This window comes from Aureococcus anophagefferens, assembly GCF_000186865.1.
Source record: "Aureococcus anophagefferens unplaced genomic scaffold AURANscaffold_8, whole genome shotgun sequence".
In the NCBI taxonomy this organism is placed as follows: Eukaryota; class Pelagophyceae; order Pelagomonadales; family Pelagomonadaceae; genus Aureococcus; species Aureococcus anophagefferens.
In genome coordinates, this window is record NW_008705568.1 from 1,188,990 (window position 1) to 1,203,011 (window position 14,022).

A 14,022-nucleotide genomic window follows, 5' to 3' on the forward strand; every position below is an offset into this window, starting at 1 on the left:
GCGCCGGCTCGGAGTCGTAGCCGAAGGGGTCCGCGGACGCGAAGGTCTGCGACTTGCCGAGCTGCGTGATGCGCGTCTTCTCCTCGTCGACGAACCCGAAGACGTCGTTCTCCTTGACGTCGACGGCCGCGCCCCAGCTGTCCTGGCCCTCGCGCTTGGCGTTGAGCAGGGCCTCCTCCTGCTCGATGCCGAAGACGTCGGCGCGGAGGGCCGACGAGGACGTCGTGGCCGCGGGCGCGACGAAGGCGCCGCCGGTGGCGAAGAGCGACGTGAGGGCGATGGACTTGAGCATGGTTGCGACGGTGGCGGTGGGTGCTTGGTGCTTTGCTTCGCGACGATGGTCGTGGCGCTGGTTGATGCCTGCTCGAGAATTCGAGTCATAAAATCGGCCAGCGCATCGCGTGCCCCGCCGGGGGTCCAAAACGCAGAAACCGGCGATTACAAGCGCGGCGCGCCGAGGTAACGACACCGCCCTCTTAATACAGTTCCCCCGCGTCCTCGTGCCCCTCCGGCGCGGCGAGGTCCAGCCGCCAGAGGTCGCCGAGGCGCTCGTCGGCCTCGCCGTCGACGCGGCGGTAGCCCGCCCAGACGAAGACGGCGTCGCCGACGGGCGCGAGCGTCGCGAAGCAGCGACCTTTCGGCCCCGCGGACGCGGGCGTCGCGTCGGCCCAGCCGCCGCCGGAACAGACCATGACGTCCGCGTCGTAGGCCGCGACGCCGCCGACGACCTTGAAGCCGCCGACGGACAATAGCGTCCCATCGGGCAACACCGCCCCCGCGCGGCCGCTCAGGTAGGGCAGCTCCGTCGCCTCCGACGCCCACGCCAACCCGTCGTAGGTCCAGACGGACCCGTCGTCGACGCCGCCCCAGACCAGGAGCTTGCCGCCCCGCTCCGCGGCGACGTGGAAATCGCGCGGCGCCGGCCGCGGGCCCGCCGGCGCCGCCGCGGCCCATTTTCCCGTCGCCAGATCCAGCGTCCGAAGCTCGTCCGAGAGCGTCGAGTCCTCGCGGGACCCGCCGAAGATCAGCATGGCGTCGCCGAGCAGCGTCGCCGTGTGGCCCGCGAGGGGCCCGGGCGCGGCGCCGGACGCGTTCCGAGGAGACCAAACCTTCGCCTCGACGTCGAAGGTCCACAAATCCCCCATTTGGCAATGGTCGAACACATCATCAGCCCCGCGCGCGATGCCCCCGTAGAGCACGAGCTTCCCCTCGCGGCACACCGCCGACGAGCAGACGCGCGGCGCCGGCGCGCCCGGTGCGCCGTCCGGCGACAGCTCCTCCCAGGCGCCCGTCGCGAGGTCCAGCCGCCAGACGTCGTTGAGGTAGCGGTTCGGGACGACGCCCGCCGCGTCGTCCGTCTCGCCCCCGAAGACGTATAAAGCGCCGCCGGCGACGCACGTCGCCGCGGGCACGCGGCCTAACGGCGCGGGCTTCGCCTCTTCCCGCCGCCACGCGTCGCCCGTCTCGACGCGGTAGGCCGCGTCGTCGAAGTCCTCCGGCGGCAGCACGGCGCGCCCGCGCGCGTCGCGCCCCAGGGGCGCCTCGAGCTCCTTGATCCAGCTGTAGGCGCGGCCGACGACGTCGCCCGAATCGAGCGCGGGCGAGAACGACAGCGCGTCCGCGAGGGACGCCCCGAACGCCGCGAGCTCGGGGAACCGGGGCGCGTGGAACCGCAGCCCGAAGACCTCCGCCGCCGACGGCACGACGTCGGCCGTGCGCCGCCGCCAGTCCCACTCGAAGACGGCGGGAGGCCACGACGCCGCGAGATTCGCCCAATCGGTCACGCGGAACGGCGTCGCGTCGCCCGCGCCGGCCTTCTCGAAGTACAGATCGTCGTCGACGTAGATGGCCACGTGGTCCAGAAACAGGCCCTGGCCGCCGCCGTTGTCGTGCCAGACCAGCAGCACGTCGCCGGGCGCGAGATCCGCGTTCCTCGTGACTTCGTCCTCCAGCAAGCCGCGGCCGTTCGCCGACGTCGACTGCACCTCGGCCGTCGCCTCGCGCAGCGCGCACCACGCCGCCTCGCCCGCGCCGCAGGAGACGGTCAGCGTCTCCCGCGGCGCCGCCGCGGCCTCGAGCGCGGCCCACCTGTGCCGAATTCAACCACTGGTTTTGGGTGGTCCTGACCAAACTTGAGAATTCTATAGCTCGGTCAAATCGAAGTCGATTCGGCTGATTTTTGGACGAATCGATTGCTCTGGTCGAGTTCTCGAAGCACGGCCGAAGAGATTTCGTCGAAACTGTCGCGTACGCTCACATTGAAGTCGAGTTGAAGATTTGAATTCGGCACAGCGGCCCACGCGAGGCCCCAGCAGTTGAAGCCGCGCGTCGCCTCCCCGCCGCGAAATCGCCGCGCGCCCGTGCGGAAGTGGCGGCCGCTCGTCGCCTGGAAGAGCGGCGGCAGCAGGTCGAGGAGCGTGAAGGGCTCGCCCCGCCGCCATTTCACGGCGCTCGCGGTCTCGCTCCAGCCGCCGTAGTCGCGTCGGAGCGCGCGGAACGTCGCCTCGTCGACGGGCTCGAAGACGGCGTCGAGCGACAGCGCGAAGTTCGCGAGGGTCGCTTTTCCCCATGTTGCCGTCGCAATCGCGGGGCTGCCCGAAGAATGAGACGACGCTCTAGCTGTAATCTCTCCTAGCCTAGCCCCCGGTTGCCGTCGCAGAGCATGGGGCTGCCCGAAGCATGAGACGACGCGCTTTCGAAGAATGAGCTGGAGCTCCAAAGTCGTGCTGCTTCACTGGATCTCCACACTCCTGCTACTTCTCCAAAGCGCCGCCGGCTTCGACGGCGCCATCGCCGCTGCGCCCGACGGCTTCCTCCAGGCGGCCTTTGAGCCCTGGACCCGCAACACAACGTCGCGCGCCTGGACCGGCGGCGACGTCGGTGCGTCCTGCGCGCTGACGCCGACGCGCACGCTGTGGGTCTTCGGGGACACGCTCATCGGCCACTGGGACGGGAAGCGACGGGTGAGCGAGGGCGCCGCGATGCCGCACAGCTCCGTGGGCGTCTGGGACCTCGGCGCGGCGCCCCGCGACGCGATGACGTGGCGCTGGGGCCCGGGCAACGCGTCCTTCTTCCGGCCGTCCTGGGAGAGCTCGAAGGAGGCGTTCTGGGCGGCGGTGACGGCGCCGCGACTCGTCGACGGCCGCGTGCTGGTGCTCGGCAACCGGGTCTTGTACACCGGCGAGGGCGGGCCGATGGGCTTCCGGACGAACGAGTCCTTCATCTTTACGATCGACGGGGCGGCGGACCGGCCCGACGACCCGGCGAGCTGGGAACTGGACTACTTTTCGCTCCCACACACGGGCAACCTGAGTACGGGCGGCTTCGTCGACTTCGCGCGGGGCGCGCTCCTCGTCGGGCCCTGGCTCTACCTCTACGGCAATGTGCGCACGGCAGCTACCGGCGGCCGGGAAGTGCTGAGCAGAATCCCCTGGGCGGACTTGCGGGAGAGGAATTTTTCAGCGCAGGAGTACTGGACGGGCGCGTGGCGGCGCGGCTGGGGCGACGACCTGCCGGAGGCGCTCGCGACGCTCTGGAGCCCCCAGGTTGCCGAGATGCAGCCCCAGTGGTGCGACAAAACGGGCTCCTACGTCGCGCTGACGATCCCCTTCGGTTCCACGCGCGTGGAGCTCCGCGCGGCGCCCGCGCCCGAGGGGCCCTGGACGGACCCGCGCAAGGTCTACGACATCCCGCCGCCGCAGAACGACACGACGAAATTTTTCTGCTACGCGACGATGCAGCACGACGTCGCGAGCCTGCCCCGGGACCCGTCCTCGCCGCCGCCGGACCTCGTCTTCACCTACGTCTGCAACGGGCGGACGCTCGCGGACGTCTTCGCGCCGGGCGCGGAGGCGTCCTACATCCCCCAGTTCGTACGGCTGAGCTTCCTGTAAAAGACTGCAAAAAACTGTTACGACCCCGTCCGCTCCCGCGGCGGGTCCTCGTCCCCGCCGCCGCGCCGCAGCCCGAGCGCCCGCTCCAGCGCGAGGAACGCCTCCTCGGAGCGCGCGTCCTTGTACGCCTTCGAAGCCGCGCGGACGCCGGCGACGTCGACGGCGATGCCCGCGCGCGCGAGCTGCGCCGACGCCCACGACTGCGAGAGGTACTGCGCGACGCCGGTGACGTTCTGGGGCCTGGGCAGGAAAAGAGTGCGAAATTCCCAACTTCAAAGGCTCCTATCTCGGTCGTTTTCCGCTCGTTTCGGCTGATTTTTGGACGAGCGATCATCTCTCGGAGCGCTCTCGAAGCGTGGGTGCTATTTCCGAAACGCGCGCGCGCGGAACAATCACGTTGAATCGACGTTGAATCACCCTTTTCCTGCCCTGTCTGCGGCTTCGCCGACTCGGCGCAGCGCTCGAAGTCCAGAAGCACGCACCGCCCGTCGCGCACGACGACGTGGCGCGCGCAGCGGCCCATCTCCTTCTTGTCGATGCCGCGCTCGTCCAGCGCGCGGCATTGGCCCAGGAGGTCCGCGAGCGCGGTCGCGAGCGCGTCGCCGTCGCCGGCCGTCGCCTTCTCCAGCGCGCCGCCGATGGTGTCGCCCTCGGCGAAGGCCATGGCCACGGCGGACCCCTCGACGGCGAGGAGCGCCGGGCCGACGCCGAAGCCGTTGCACCGTTTTAGCCACGCGGCCTCCCGCTCCGCGGCGCGCGACTCGTCGGGCGCCGCGCCGTCGCGCGGCCGCTTCTTCGTGCGCGCGAGCTTGACGGCGACGTCGCGCGACGCGCCGCCGGCGTAGGACGCGACGAAGACGACGCCGCGCTGGCCGCGGGCGAGGAAGGTCGGCGGCTCGAGGCCCAGGCGCACCACGAGGTGCTGCAGCAGCGCGGCGTCCGTCTCCGCGACGGCGGCGGCCTGGGACTCGGCGTTGAGCTGCTGCGAGGGCGCCTTGCGCCGGCGCGCGGACCTCGAGGAGGAGGCAGTAGCGCCGCTTTGCGAAACCGAGCTCTCCATCGGCAGCTTCACCAATCGCTCCGTGTAAGCGGCGGAGGCGTCCATGCTCTCCACTGCACCTTCGCCAAGCACTCGTCGTTGAACTCCTCCTTGCACACTGATCACGATGGCTCGGCCGCGACGCAGCCCCTGGCTGCTCGCGTGGCTCGCCATCGCGAACGGCTGGAGCAACGAGCGGCTCGCCGCCGAGTACCTGCGGTGCTGGGACCGGCCGCTCGACGGGCGCCTCGACGTCTTCACGTCCTTCCGGTCCATGGACGACGGCAGGGGCGGCTACAGCCTCTTCGCCCGCGACTTCTACAACAGCTGGCTGCGCTACTGGCCCGCGCGGCTCGGGCGCCTCGTCGTCTACGCCGAGGACGACGCGAAGACGGCCGCCGTCGTCGGCCGGCTGGTGGGTTGCCTCGGCGCCGCGTGCGCCGAGCCCGCGGTCGCGGTCGCGTCCTACGACGTCTCCCAGGCGACGCGCGCGCCGCACAAGGTCGCCGGCGCGGCGGCCGCCGTCAACGCGAACTTCACGGCGCTCGACGACGTGCAGATGCAGGCCTGGAAGTACGTGCTGGATCTGCTATCGGACGCCGAGTACCTCGCGGTCCTCGACGACGACAGCTGCCTCCAGGACGTCGTGCTCCCGCGCGGCGACCTCGCCGCCTGCGACGGCCGGCTCGTCGTGCGCGGCGTGCGCTTCGAGCGGCGGCCGGGGAAGCCGACGAAGCACGAGGCGTCGAACGGCGCGATAGGCGTCGACTCGGACGTCAACTTCATGGTGCGCGAGTCGTCGAAACGCGCCGGGAACTCGAGGCACGTATCGTAGGTCGACTTCCCCGTGGTCTTCCACCGGGGCCACCTCGCGGCGTTCCGCGCGCACGTCGTCGAGACCGTTTTAGGCGAGCGCGACGTCGGCGACGTCGCGCGGTTCTGGGCCGCGTTCCGCCTGCTGCTGGCCCGGGGCTGGCGGCCGAGCGAGTACTCGAACTTGATGGGCTTCGCCCTGGGCCACCCGGCCTGGCGCGACCGCTACGACTTCCAAATCGTACCGAACGCGCACCGCCCGGTCATGGCCATGGCGTCGCACAAGCTCGGCGCGTGCCCCGCGGCGCCGCCCGTGGCGGGCCGCGACGCGGCGGCCTTCGTCGACGCCCACTTCGAGACGCTGTTCTTCCCCTTCGACGCGAAGCCGTACCTGGGCGACCGCGGCGGTCTGGCGGAGAACGACTGGAACGGCGTCGTCCCGGCCAAGGCCTGGGCGGCCTACGAGCGCGCCGTGCGCGACCGGGGGGTCTTCCGGCGCTTCCTGCTGGACCGGCAGGGAGTCGTGGCGAACTACACGCGCGCCGGCCTCGGGCGATCGCCCGCGGACTTTTGCGCCGACGTCACGGCGGCCTGGGCGAGCTGCTTCCGCGACGTGCGCACGGCGGCGGGCGTCGCGTGGACGGGGTGGAACATCTACCGGCCGCCGGAGGGCGGGTAAATTCGGTTTGGGCTGCGGATTCTTCCGACTTCTTCCGAAGTCGATTTTGCGCGGATCCTTCACGCTCAGTCAGGCCAAAGTTGCCCCCCTTTTGCGAACCACCTCATCGAGGTGCCAAAATCAGCAGCAGGCCCGACACCTAAGAGGCCGGACACAGCAGCGTTCACCGCCTGGAAAACGACCCGCGCACCCCGCCGCCGTCGCGCCGGACCGCCTGAGACGCGCCGAAACCGTACCACCGCATCGCGCTTGCCAGGGCGACCCGAAAAAGCACAATCGCCGATCGCGCGCTCGGCCGCGTCGGCGGAGGGCTCGGCCGCGCCATGGATCCCTCGGCGCGGCGCGCGACGAACCCGCCGGACTTCCTCGTCAAGCTGCTGACCATGGCGCGCGCCGGCGCCGCTTCTGCATTGCGACGTGGGGGGGGGTTAGATTCGCCGGATCTCGACGCGCGCCGAGGCGCCTCGGAAACCGCCGCGCGCTTCAAAAGCGGCGGGCCGGGCAGCGCCGCCGCGGTCCGCACGCCCGCCCGGCCCGCGGGGGACGCGGCCGCCGCGCGCGCGCGCCCCGTCGAGGACCCCGGGCCGCGCGCGACGCGGATCCCCTCCGCCGGCCCCGGGGGAATACCGCCGCGCGGCCGCCCGTCATCCGCGCGCCCCAGGTCCAGGAGGAGGACCCGGACCTCATCAACTTCAACGCGGGCAAGCTGTTCATCCACGACCCCCTGGCGCTCGAGCGCAAGATGAGCGCCTACTTCCGGCGCGCGCGCCGCGTCCCTTCGAACGGCGCGCGAACGACTCGGAACCCCCCCCCAAAAAACAGGCACTCGAACTTCAGCTCGTTCCAGCGGCAGCTGAACAACTTCGGGTTCCGCAAGGTCGAGGGCAAGGGCAAGCTCGCGCCCTGCATGTACATGCACGACGACCTCATCGGCGCGCCGCCCGACTCTCTCCTCCGCATCCGCCGCAAGCCCACCGTGAGCGTCAGCGCCGGCGGCAACCAGGGCGCGCCGTCGCAGCCGTCGAGCACCTACGGCGCGCCGAGCCACCAGTACGGCCTGCCCGACGCGAAGCGCGCGCGCTACGACGGCGGCGACCGCTTCGGCGCGGCGACGCGCGACGGCGAGCCCAAGGCCGCGTTCCTCGGCGGCGGCTCGCGGAGCCGCGCCTACGTGCCCGACGAGCTGCCGCCGCACCGGCCGAGCCGCCACCTCGAGGCCTTTACCGGTTACGAGACCGCGCGGCCCTTCCCCATCGGCGGCGGACCCGTCGTGCCGACGGACGCGCTCATGGGCAACGAGACGGCCATGCACGACGCCTACGAGTCGGGCCTGCTGTTGTCCTTCCTCGAGGCGTCCGACTCGGGCGCCATCGCGCCGAGCCTCCTGAGCCAGCTCACGGGCAGCGACCGCTTCCCGGCCGGGTTCTCCGAGTTCAAGCGCGACCGCGACCTCCAGACCGCCGCGCCGCCGCCGCCGCCGCTGAGCCGCGACCTCAACTCCCTCGAGGAGCCCCGCGACCTCGACGGCGGCGACGACTTCGACCTCGGCTCCCGCAGCCACTTCAACATCTTCGGCAAGAAGCACGCGATCGACGGCGCCGCCGCCGAGGTCGCGCCCGGCGACGCCGCGCAAACGGACCTCGCGCCGCCGCCCCTCCCCCAGTCCCCGACGCCCCCCTACGCACCCGGCCTCGCCAAGCACGACGCCGGCATCACCGGCGAGACCTGAACGCGCGCTCGGCCGCGCGCGAGCGCGGCCGCGGGGCGAAACCGGAAGGCGCGACCGCGACGAACGAACACACCGCCGCGCCCCCACCAAGCCTGCCCACCTGTGCCTTCGTGTCTCTCCCACGAATTCTCTTGTATACTCGTGATCTCAGCTGCTTTCAACTTCCAAGACCGCGGCCGGGCGCAGGGGCTTCCGACGAGGAGGCCGGGGGAACTCGGCCCGCGTCGACTCCCGCGCCGTGGGACGCGCTTACTTCTCCGTCAGCCGCGACCGCGCGGCCGTCTCCCGGGCACGCGCTTTCACGAGCAGCACCCGAGCGACAACACCCCGAATGTCGCAAACAGCAATTGGCTCACAGCGCATCGGCCGATCGGGCATGGACGTCCCGTGATCTAGGGCTGCCTGCCGACCATGAACAACCTGCTCAAGGAGCAGAAGGAGCGGACGCGCCTCAAGAAGGGCATCGGCAACTACGACCCGAAGAAGCCGCGGACCATCCAGGACCGCGTCGAGGACCTGGAGCGCAAGCAGTACGAGAAGGGCGCCATGATCTTCGCGACGCAGTTCACGTCCATGCACAAGTGCGCCGAGACGAACAACCTGAGCGGCTTGATGCACTTTTTGCTCACGGAGGACATCGACGCCAAGGACCGCTGGGGCAACACGTGCCTCGTGCTCGCGTGCGAGCGCGGTTACAGCGGCTTCGTCGACGTGCTCCTCGAGCACGGCGCGGACACGTCCGTGCGCAACAACAAGGGCTGGACGGCGGCCCACGCGGCCACCGTCGGCGGCCACTCGCAAATCTTCCTGACGCTCTACGAGAACGGCGCGTCCGTCAACGAGCGCGACAACACGGGCGCGACGCCCGCGCACTACGCGGCCCAGGCGGACAACGTCGAGGTGCTCATGATGATCCACAAGTGCCAGCCGAGCCCCGACGGCGAGTCCCTCGCGTCCACGGGCAACACGGACGTGCTCGAGGGCCGCATGAACAACGGCAACACGCCCGCGCACGCAGGGGCGGGAAAAGAGAGCGAAATTCCCAACTTCAAAGGCTCATATCTCGGCCATTTTCCACTCGTTTTGGCTGACTTTTGGACGACCGATCATCTCTTGGAACGGTCTCGAAGCGTGGATGCTTTTTCCGGAACGCGCGCGCGCGGAACACTCACGTTGAAGCGGCGTTGAATCTCTCTTTTCCTGCCCAGGCCCACTGCGCGGCGCTCTTCGACAGCCCCGCGGCGCTCACGTTCCTCCACAAGGTCGGCTGCGACCTCGAGGCGCGCTGCGCCTACGCCGAGACGCCCATGATCAAGGCCGCGCGCGCCCAGGCGCTCCGCGCGCTCAAGTACCTCCGCGACAACGGCTCCAAGCACGCGGAGACGGAGCACCGCAACGTCGAGGGCGACAACGCGCGCGCGCTCGTCGTCGACAACATGCGCCACTGGCGCCTCGGCGTCGAGGGCGAGCTGTAATAGCATGGCTCCGTCGGAGGGGTCGACGGGTCTCGCGCGGCTCGATGTTAGCCGAACCACCCCCGCTTCCGCTTCCGCGGCGCGCGCGCCGGCGCGGGCTCGGGCGGCGGCGGCGGCGTCGGCTCGGGCGCGGCCGGCGGCGGCCGCGCGTCCATGCGCGCGTGGTGCGCGAGGACGTCGGCGTTGACGTAGGCGTGCCAGTGGCCCGCGCAGGACGTGACGCAGTCGTCGCTGAGGTCGCTGAGGCACGTGCAGAGCGGCGGCCGCGCGATGCACCCGGACGCGTAGTACTCGCCGACGGACCCCAAACTCTTCGAGCTCCACCGCTCGCCGTCGAGGGAGAAGTGCTGCTGGTCCCAGCGCTTCGAGCTCTTGGCCAGCGTCGCCGTCGACGACCACTGCTCGCAGGCGGACCGGAGGCGCCGGCCCGTCGTCACGTTCACGGCCGTCGCGCACGTCCTCAGCTTGCACGTGCCCGAGAACCGCGCGACGCCGTCCAAATCGACTTCGACGCGCATGCCCAGCAGCTGCCAGTGGAGCACGTCCTTCGGGTCCATGGACCAGGGCTTGAGCTCGCCGTTGAAGTGCAGGATCTTCGCGCGCGCGGCGAGCGGCTGGAAGAAGGGGTTGAACGTCCGCTTGAAGGGCCCCGACGGCGCCACGTGGCGGTCGAACGTGGACGTCTCTAGACCGTAGCGGCTCCGCGCGTCCTCGGCCAGGAGGAGCCACTCGCCGCGCCCGATGTCCATGCGCCCCAGCCCCCGCACGTTCCAGGAGATGTCGAGCTTGAGGTAGCGGCCCGCGAGGGCTAATAGGAACGGCGGCTGCGAGATGCCGCCGCGCCAGAGCCGCGCGGAGCTCTTCGTGAAGGCGGCGACGAGCTCCTCGATGGTCTCCGTCAATCTCAGGTTGCGCCAGCGCGCCGGGTCGAAGAGGACGACGCCCCGGTTGAAGACGCACGCGCCGCCGTGTTCGCGCACGCGTGCCCCCAGCCCCCACGCGTCCACGTCCGCGAGCAGCTCGAGGTTCACGTACTTGGCGACCTGCTGGCTGCAGTCCTCGACGGCCGCCGCCGCGAAGCCCTCCATGTCGATGGCCGCGAGCTCGCCCACGTCCCCGCGGACGACGACGTCCGTGTCCAGGTAGAGGATTTTCTCCGCGTGGTCGAGCGCGTGGGGCAGGTAGAAGGCGGCGAAGTTGAAGGGCGACAGCAGCTCCTTGCGCTTCACGCGCGAGCTGTTGCCCAGGCGCATGAGGTCCCGCAGCGCCGGCCGCTGCAGCAGCGCCTCGGCCATGCCGCCGCAGATGCTCACGCGGCTCGCCGGCAGGAACGCGTCGAGCAGCTCCTTGAGCGCGTGGACGTGGCGCGTCACGACGACGAAGCGGACGGCGTCGGGCCGCCGCGCGTTCGCCAGCGTCGAGTTGATGACGCCCATGACGGGCAGCTGGTTCGTGCTGTCCGTCGCCAGCGCCACGACCGTGCCGCCGCCGGCGCCGCGCAGCGGCGCGCCGACGCAGTGCTCGCGCTGCCACGACTCCGGGAACTCGATGCACGACCCGCCGCGGACCAGCAGCAGCCAGAGCGCAGCGCGCGCCGCGACGCGGACCATCGCGGCGCGTCGGCGCAGCCCTTATTTTTTTTTTGAGGGGGCTCGGAGCTGGGGCAGCATCGAGGAAAACGTCGGTAAAGTGAAGCGCAGATTTCACCTCGCCTCGGTTTTGCATCCGAGGCCTGCCCCTCTCCGAGGCCTGCCCCTGGCGGCCGCCGCCTGGGGTGCGCCCGCCGCGTCGGGCGCCGCCGGCGCCGCCTCCCGAGGCGCTCACCGCGCCGCAGCGCGAAGCCACCGCGTCGCGCGAGGCGCTCCGAGAAACCCACGAGCGCCGCGCGCGGCGCCGCCCCGGCGCGCCGGAAAGCGCCGCACCTCGCGCGGCCCAAACACGCCTCGCGACCATGCCGCGCAAGACCATGCGCGGCGGCGTCCACCCGTCGAAGAAGGTCGCGTCGACGGACGTCGTCGAGCTCTACGGGAACGCGCTCTGCCCCTGCAGCAACGCGGTCCGGCTCTGCCTCTACGAGAAGCACGTGGCCTTCAAGTTCCACGGCGTGCGCCTCGTCGTGCCCGACGGCGACTTCGGGAATCTGCGGCGGGCCTACCTGCGCGTGAACCCGGGCGGCATCGTGCCGACGCTCGTCCACGAGGGGCGGCCCGTCTACGAGAGCCGGAAGTGCCTCGACTACGTCGACGAGGTCATGCCCGGCAAGAGCCTCGTGCCCCGGGCCGTCGCCGAGGCCGTCGGCGCCTGGTGCGACCGCTGCGCCGTCGAGGGCCACGGCGACTTCTCGCCGGAGTCGGCGACGAGGAGCCTCGGGAGCTGCGCGATGACGCTCGGCGCGCCGCTCGAAGCGGCGCTGGCGCAGGACGTGGGCGCGAACGCGCTGCGGCGGGGCCTCTTCCAGGGGCGGCGGCGCTGGCCCTTGTTGCTATTATCCCTCAAACGCTGGGGGCCCAACTTCGTCGCGAAGATGCCCAATCTGATGATGGCGCTGAAGACGGCGTTGGAACAGGCAAGGCGGCATTTGGACTCTCTAGAAACGGACCTCGGCGACGGGCGGCCCTGGGCCTGCGGGCCCGACTACACGCTGGCGGACGTGAGCCTCACGGCGACGCTGGACCGCCTGGTCGTGGCGGACTGGGGGTCGCTCGTCGACCGGCGGCCGCGCGTCGCCGCGTACTGGCGGAGGCTCCGGGATCGGCCGAGCTACGCCGCGTGCCTCGGGAGCCAGCGGCCGCTCGCCCTCGAGGTGGGCATGTCGCGGCTCCGGGACTGGAAGCGCACGGACCCGGGCTTCGCCGCGGTCCTGGATCTCGGAGCGCAGGCCCCCGGTCGGACCGTCGCGCCCGAGCTCAACCTGCGCCGCGCGTCCGCGCCGGCGCAGCGGCGGTCCATCTTCTCGTCCGTCGCGTCGACGGCCAAGGAGGGTTTCAGGCGGGCGTCCCTCGCCGTCGCGCCGGCGCCGCCCGCCGCGCCCGCGGCGCCGCCGCCCGACGACGGCCGCGGCGACGAACCGGACGGCGCCGCGGCGGACGCGTCGCCGCCGCCCGACGGCGTGCCCCTGCGGACGCACCTCCTCTTGAAGGCGCTGCTCTGCCCGGACAGCCCGCCGCCGTCGCCCAAGGCCGGCGCCGACTCGCGGATCCACGAGGAGTCGAACACGCGCGCGCGGCGGTCCATCGCCGCCTTGGACGACGACGACCGCGCGGCCGCGTTCCCGACGGGCACGCCCCGGGCGCTCAAGGCGCTCCTCGCGCCGGACCACGCGACGCCGGCGGCCTCGCCGGACAAGCACCGCGACGACGAGGGCGGCGACCTGTGTGGAATTCAACCACTGGTTTGGGGGGTCCTGACCAAACTTCAAACCTCTCTAGCTCGGTCAAATCGAAGTCGATTCGGCTGATTTTTGGACGAATCGATTGCTCTCGTCGAGTTCTCGAAGCTCAGTCGAAGAGTCCGGCGCAATCCGTTCAATTACGCGCACATTGAATTTGGGTTGAAGATTTGGTTTCCACACAGGCGGCGACTCCGAGGCGACGCCGCGCTACGACGACGGCGAAGCCGACCGGCGGCCCGCGGAGCCGAGCTGGCGCGGCCCGGGGCTCCTCCTCCACTCGCCGCCGAAGCCGCGGGGCAGCGCCGTCCTCGCGCCCATCGTGCCCTAGCACGTCCGAATTCGGCGGGGGAGGGCCGTCGGGGGCGTCGTCGACGGAGGGACTCCGAGTCGTGCGGCACCTGGTGCGGCAGGGCTTGCGGCGGACGAGGTGCGGCGGCGAGAGGCCGGGCACGCCGGCGCGCCGCGAGAGTTGGCCGTCGCCGAGACATGGAGGTCGTCGAGACCGTCGCCTCGCCTGCCGCGACCGCGAGCGAGAGTGGCGCGACGGCTGCGCCGGCCGGCGCGACCGAGCCGTCGCCGAGCATGGACGGCGGCGCGCCCATGGACGTCGACGCGCCCGCCGCGGACGGCGCCGCCGGCGCGAACGGCGGCGCGCCCATGGACGTCGACGCGCCCGCGGACGCGCCCGCCGCCGCGGCGGATGCGCCGCCGCCGCCGCCCGCGGACGCGACGCCGCCGGCGGCGCGCCTCGAGGCCGCCATGGCGAGCTGCGCGGACGCGGTCGGCACGCCGACGAGCGCGCTCGCGCCCAAGCCGAAGCCGCCGGCCGCGGACGGCGGCCTCGCGGAGTTCGGCGGCGACGCGCCGCACGTCGCCGACGCGCCCCTCGTCGAGCCCGACGTCATCGAGATGCGGCTCCTCCAGCACCTCGACGCCACCGGCGCCGTCGCCGACACGTCGGCGGCGGGCGAAAAGCTGCACCAGCTGCTCACGCAGGCGCGGC

General features: G+C 71.5%; 2 protein-coding genes across 2 annotated transcripts; one reads left to right on the forward strand and one right to left on the reverse strand.

Moving 5' to 3' along the window:
• Window positions 1-2,702: 2,702 nt before the first annotated feature.
• On the forward strand, window positions 2,703-3,893 carry AURANDRAFT_63946 (hypothetical protein; the record flags this gene model as incomplete). The annotated part of the gene is made up of 1 exon (XM_009038336.1): window positions 2,703-3,893. The coding sequence occupies one exon, from the start codon at window positions 2,703-2,705 to the stop codon at window positions 3,891-3,893; it is 1,191 nt and encodes a 396-aa protein (XP_009036584.1).
• Window positions 3,894-10,380: 6,487 nt separating this feature from the next.
• AURANDRAFT_5202 (hypothetical protein) lies at window positions 10,381-10,839 on the reverse strand (the record flags this gene model as incomplete). Its single annotated transcript, XM_009038199.1, has 1 exon — window positions 10,381-10,839. A coding segment is annotated over one exon (459 nt), but the record flags the coding sequence as incomplete, so codon positions are not given.
• Window positions 10,840-14,022: the final 3,183 nt, after the last annotated feature.